The sequence below is a fragment of the Cnephaeus nilssonii genome, assembly GCF_951640355.1.
Source record: "Cnephaeus nilssonii genome assembly, chromosome: 7".
Taxonomy (NCBI): Eukaryota; Metazoa; Chordata; class Mammalia; order Chiroptera; family Vespertilionidae; genus Cnephaeus; species Cnephaeus nilssonii.
This window is the reverse complement of record NC_137078.1, coordinates 9,771,112-9,777,552: the sequence shown is the minus strand read 5'-3', so window position 1 is coordinate 9,777,552 and position 6,441 is coordinate 9,771,112. Positions and strand designations below refer to the sequence as shown.

The 6,441-nt window shown below is 57.2% G+C and overlaps 1 protein-coding gene across 1 annotated transcript; it reads right to left on the bottom strand.

Moving 5' to 3' along the window:
• Positions 1 to 378: 378 nt before the first annotated feature.
• On the bottom strand, positions 379 to 4,269 carry FOXC1 (forkhead box C1). Its single transcript, XM_079776137.1, has one exon. It carries the CDS (start codon positions 3,761 to 3,763, stop codon positions 2,120 to 2,122), a length of 1,644 nt encoding a protein of 547 aa, XP_079632263.1. The 5' UTR covers positions 3,764 to 4,269; the 3' UTR covers positions 379 to 2,119.
• Between the last annotated feature and the right edge of the window lie 2,172 nt (positions 4,270 to 6,441).

The window sequence follows — 6,441 nt, the reverse complement described above, 5'->3', positions numbered from 1 at the left end:
CCGCTTTCCTTCCGGGCCTGGACAGCCCAGCTCCGGCCACCAGACCCTTTGTCCTCACACCCCGGCTCCACGCCCGGCTCGCAAGTGGACCAACGCGCAGACTCTGCGAGCTTTGTCAGTGGGCTCTTGCCTCTCATCATCCACGCAAAGCGGGGTACCCGAGGGAGCTCGTGGCCGCCCGAGGACCTGGCGCTGCGGCGGCCGCGCGGAGGCTCACACGCAGCCCTGCGGCCAGTCCCAGCCAACCTGACCGAGACACCGCGCCCCGCGCCGCAGCAGTCTTCCCTGGCTATTCAGTTACCACTCTGAGCAAAAAAGACCCGAGTAAATCAGAGGCCACGGAAAGCACTTTTTGACTGAAATTAGAGTGTTTTTATTTGCAGCAATCCTTTAACAATGATCAAATTTTGACAACAAGCAACAGCAATTACTGCTAAGTGTTGCCTCTAGATAGGAGCGGCAGATAGCAGGAAACTGTATTATCTCGAAAACAAACTGAAAGGCCCTGAATGTCTGTAATCAAATCACCATCTCCCTAAAGTCTGATTGACAGGGCTGATCACCCTGAGATAATGAATTTATTACATTTCCTGGGTTATTTACAAAGGGGGAGGGCCAATCCGATTGCCCCTACGTTTAACTGTAAATTAGCAAGAAAAATTGGATTGAAAAAAATACAACACCCTAGACTAAAATACACTGCCCCTCTCTCCTTTCTTGTTATTGCTTTATAGCCTTTTCAAAAAATAATTGCTCTACGAACGTATCTTCTAAAATAGTTTCCCAAAGATTAAATTCCCCTTTCCAACACACAGTACATTTTTTAAAAAATAATCCTTCGTCATAACACATGGAGGATTGTAAATGTGGATGTCTTATATACATACATTTAAAAATGGTTTATTTTTTTCCTCTAATAAAGGAGTGAAAAATAGGGGAAAAAATCTATCTTGCATTTGGTTCACAGGGATGTATAATACACATCCTAATTTTTTATGTGCTGCACAAGCCAAATATGTGTGTCTCTATCTGGAGGCACATTCACCTCTCTGGACACACAGGTATCACTGTGGTAAAGACTGCTGATTCATGGGCATACAATTTCCAAATCATGTTCTGTCATTACTGAGAAAATGTATTTGTGTATATGCCAACTCAGATCTATTTAGGGAAATACGTTTTAACTAGCCACAAAGCAAGCTAACTATATAGTACATTTTGCAGATGCTGTAAGGGGAAAAGTAAACCAAAAGAGACTTCTATGTGAAATTTGATAGGAAATAGTGTTTCTCCATTTTTTTCAGAAATTTAGGAGGAGAACAGGTAATTCCTAGTGTTTTAAGCTCTGAAATATTTTTCTTATGATAATTAAGGCTGTATTAAAATATCCAGACAATAGGTGTCATTCAAACTGAATGGTAATTTATTAATAAACAAACAATGGATATGTTCAACAAAAAGAAAAAGATGATAGAATAAGATTAATACAGTTTCCCTTTTTATAATGAAAAAAAGGCACAAAGTAAGTTTCAGGAAATTTAACGTCAGGTTTTGGAAACACTTTCTGGCGTTTGGTCCACGACATCCAACTACAAATTAAAAATAAATTACTATGTTGAAATTTACATTTAAAAACAAGTCCATGAATAAAAAGAAAGCGATTTTCATATACGGGGACTTTTCCCCTCCTTTCAACATAGGATAAAACAGTATCTTACAGGTGAGAGGTGAGGGAAGGAAAAGGGCAAGAGCATGGGGGAGAGGAGGAGAAGGAAAGCGTGCTCTCTTAAAAGCAAGAAGAAACTTACGTGTTATCTGCAGTAACACTGTCCTTTAATAAACCATGATTTTGCTGTCTCTGTGTAAAATGGTTTATGGTTTTGTTTATTTAGATAAGGCAAAGTGGAGGTGGCTCTCAATTAATCTTTTAAGAAAATAGTTTTTTGTGTGCTGGTGAGTTGAACTTTTGGAGGGATTCTGTTCGCTGGTTTGGTGAATATTTTTCAAGTTTTTTTAAATTGGAATTTTTTTTTTTTTGGTTTCGATTTTGCATTGATGGTTCTTTTGGTTGTTCTGGCGCTGGGGTTCGATTCAGTTCGGTTTTGAGGCGGTGGGGGTGTCAAAACTTGCTACAGTCATAGACGAAAGCCCCGGATGTGCGGTACAGAGACTGGCTGGAAGGAAAGGCCATCTGACAGCTACTGTTCCCGTTCACCGGAGAGTTGTTCAAGCCGATCCTCTGCGACTCGAACATCTCCCGCACCGAGTGGAAGTTCTGCTGCTGGCTGGGGTAGCCTGCCGCCGCCGCCGCCGCCGCCGCGCTGGCCAGGTGGCCCAGGTCTCCGCCCGCCTGGTTCAGGTACCACGAGGTGAGGCGGCCTTGGTGGGCTGCAGGGTGGTGGCCGGCCTCCTGACCGCTGCCGTGACTCAGGGAGGAGGCGCTGCTGCTAGTGACCGGGGGCAGAGAGTAGTCGGGCAGGGGGTCGTCCACGGCTGATCCGCCGGCGCCCCCAGGCGCGCCCTGCAAGTGGCCGCCGCGTTCCCCGGCCGCGTACAGGCTCATGGCCTGCAGGTTGCAGTGGTAGGTCCCGGCGCCCCCGGCGCCGCCGCCCCCGCCGCCGCCGCCCCCGCCCGAGCTCCCGGCGCTGGAGCTCTGGCTGCAGGGGGAGCTGTAGAGGGAGCTCTGGCCCGGCGAGTAGGCGCCGAGCGCCAGCGGGGGTGCGATGCCCGCGCGCGAGGACGCGGCCGCCGAGGCCAGGAGGCCCGAGCCGAGCTCCCCGGCCGCGCCCTGCGGCGATCCCCGCAGCGACGTCATGATGTTGTCCACGCTGAAGCCCTGGCTGTGGTGCGGCGGCGGCGCGGGCTGCGCAGGCGGCGGCTGCGGCGCGGGGTCCGCGCCATCCAAGCTCAGAGGCCGCGTGGACGGCAGGCTGCCCGGGGGGCTGCTCCCGCTGGACAGGCTGCTGCTGCTGCTGTCGGGGCTTTCGATTTTGGGCACCGCGGCGGCGCTGCCGCTGCCCAGGGCGGCGGCCGGGGACAGGGGCTGGGGCGGCGAGGGGCACGTACCGTTCTCGGTTTTGATGTCCTGGATGCGCACCGGCGGCGGCTGCGGTCCGGGCACCGGGCCGTCGGGCTGCTCCGGCGGCGCGGGCGGCGGCTGGCGGCCGGGGGGCGGCGGCGGCGGCTCCTTGAGGTGCAGCCGGTCCTTCTCCTCCTTGTCCTTCACGGCGTCCTTCTTCTTGAAGCGCCGCCGCCGCCGTAGGAAGCTGCCGTTCTCGAACATGTTGTACGAGTCCGGGTCCAGCGTCCAGTAGCTGCCCTTGCCCGGTTTCTTGTCGTCGCGGGGCACCTTGACGAAGCACTCGTTGAGCGAGAGGTTGTGGCGGATGCTGTTCTGCCAGCCCTGCTTATTGTCCCGGTAGAAAGGGAAGCGGTCCATGATGAACTGGTAGATGCCGTTGAGGGTGATCTTCTTGTCCGGGGCGTTCTGGATGGCCATGGTGATGAGCGCGATGTAACTGTAGGGCGGCTTCACCATGTCCTTGGGCTGCGGCTGCGGCGTGTAGGGCCCGTAGGCGCGGGCCATGCCCCCCGGATACTGCTCGGCGTGCGCTGGGTGCGAGTACACGCTCATGGGGGCCGGCATGGCGGTGTAGCCGCCCCCGGCCGCCGCCGCCGCCGCGCGGTAGTAGCTCTGCTCGCCGCCGAGGTAGGGCACCACTCCCAGGGAGTTGGGGCTGGACACGGAGTAGCGCGCCTGCATGGCCCCCGCTCGCCGCCGCCCCGCGCCGCCCGCCGCCCCCCACCCTCGCTCAGGTCGGCCGCGCCGCGCCGGCCGCCCAGTCCGAGTCCGGGCCTCGCGGAGCTGGTGTCGGGCCGCCGCCGCCTCCCGGAGCCGCCAGCTGCGCGCGGCCTCTCCCGGCGCTCGCTCGGGCTCCCGGGGCGCCTCCAGCCGCTTCAGGGCCGGCGCCGGCCGCGAAGGAGGGTCGCTGCTAGGGGCGCGGGCCGGACCGGGACGCGGCAAACGGCCTGGAAGGAACTCGCGGAGCCACTTCCAGGCGAGAACGGAAAAAAGAGCCCAAACTGAAAAAAACAAGAAGGCGCCCTTCTCGCCACACCGCCTGCTCCTTCCAGGAGACTGCCCCGGCCGCCGGCGAAGGCGGCCAAATCACCAGGGCGGGGGGCCGCGCGCCGGCCGCCTTCCCGGGCCCCGCGTCACCTTTTTTTTTTCAGTCTCTCGCGCGCGGGCCGCTTAAGGAAGCATTGGAAAACTTCTGAACTTTTGAGCATCCGTCACCCAGGCGAGGACTTTTTTACGCAGTTACATTTTTTCCGGGCCGCGGAGCCCCGCCCTCCGGCTGCAGCCGCAGCCAATGGGGGCCGAGAACCGCCTCTGAGTGAGCGGGAGGCCGGGCCCTGCCGGGCCGCGCGGGGCCGCGGGAGCACCGCCGCGCTGACCACACGCACGCCGACCGGCGGGGTCCCCAGCCCAAGTCCCTGCCCAGGGCCGGCCTGCGCTCGCACCCCTCCGCCGCCGGCGCCGGCGCCGGGCACTGTCTCTCACCCCGAGCCCTCCGCACGGACGCCCATTGTTTGCGCAGATTTCCTGAGCCCTCCCGGGCCCCACACAGACCCTTCCTCCGTCCGCTGCTCACAGATGTCACCGCCGAGTCCTGGAGTTCCAGCTCGCGCTGGCTGTCCCTCATTTCTTGGCCCAACTGGCCGGCTCCAGCTTCGGGATTTCCCGGCCCCTCCTCCTTTCCCCCCTCACCTTTCCTCTCTCCCCACTTTCCTCCTCTCCCGATCGCCCAGTGGACTCACTGAGTTCACAGACGTCTCCAGTTTTCCCCCACCTGGAGGTCTTGTCCTGAGCTGGGTGACAGAGCTGTATGGGCTCAGTCACCGTCGTGCTCTGTGCAGGGTGGGGAAGGAGTTGTCTTCCCCACAACGCCGTCCCCGAGACCCCTCCCCATACAAATAGGAGGAAGGGGGCTTTGCCGGGAGCTTCGGCGCTGGCTCGCCCAGGTAGGCTGTGGCCGCCGCAGTGCGGGACGCCCCGCTCCTCGGCCCACTAGAACCTTTGGCTGCCCGAGGGCGCTTGCGGGCTGCTGAAGCCGGGAGGCTTCCCAGCGCTGCCTTTCGGGGAGCGTGCGGGGTCCCTCAGGTTCGCAGCGCGCCATCCTCTCTTGCCCTGCCCAGCTCAGAGGAGGGGTCGTCACGCTTTGGGCTCAGTGACATTAGCAAGTGTAATAACAAGGAGCAAATAAATAAATCCAAGAACTTAACGCGTCCCGGTCCAGTCTCCATCTGCACACGCGCGGGGCTGCGGGCTCGCAGAGATAACGGATGCTTGGGAGGAATGCTCAGAATCGCCCCTGAAGGGCGGCTCAAGGATTGGGGGGAGGGGGGGAGGGATAATAAGCACAGAAGGCGCATCCTTGTGCACATGCCTGAGATGTGAAGTTTCTGCTGAGTGGGATGGGATGGGAAGAGAGAAATGAGAGGGAAAGGAAGGAAGGGGCAGGAAAGACGTGGGCCTTGCTCTGCCGGCAGCGCGACTCTGTATTTGGGCAACCCCAGAAAAGGCCCTCCTGGAGACTGCGCGCTAACTGGGTCCTTGACCAGAAGCTGGAGAAACTGGCGAGTGTAGGAGACTGTGAAGACAAGTACCAGGACGCTACAGCTCCACTCGCCGGGTTTCTGACCACCTTTAACTGCAAGGACGTGTTGGGAGTCCCTTTGGCCTCCCGGCTGGAATCTCAGCTTCCTCTGCACAAAATGTCTGATTGCAGCTTCAGTTGGTTGATGCCAAGAGGGCTGACTTGAGTCGCAGGCACAGCTCCGTGTCTCTTGAACATTAAACAATATATATTGTCTTCTATAATGGACGTTTAGTGGAGAGAAGAGAAGGACCTGCTACTTCTAGAAGAAGCCTGGAGGGAGGTTGTCCAGAAATTCCGATTCCCGAGGCCACTGCCTCCTGACCTGCTTTGCACTTTGGGCCACTTAAACTACTTTTCCAGGGTGTTCCCAAGGCCGAGTTGCTGACGGGTTGGAAGAAACACTTGATTTACCAGCAGGAGGCTCAGTACTTGGTGATTCCTAAACACTTGCGGGGAGAGTAAGGGAGGAGAAACCCCCAGACTTGTAAAATGAATTCGTGTCCAACTCGAGCCCAATACCCTGACTTAGTCAGCTCCTTTGGCCGGTCTGTATGGGGCTCTCTATCCTCAGCATGGAGGCCAGTTAAGTAAGTGTTCTCCCCAAACACCTCAGCATTTGGTGAATTTGGTCTTTAAAATACTTTTCCGGTGCTTGCGGTGTTCAGGGGCAAACAGCGACAGCGACTCGCTCATTTTCCGAATGTGGGAAATGCCTAAGGGGCAGGCTTTGCAATAGACAGTCGTGCTCTGTAGCATCTCCCCTCTCCTCTCCCGGAGC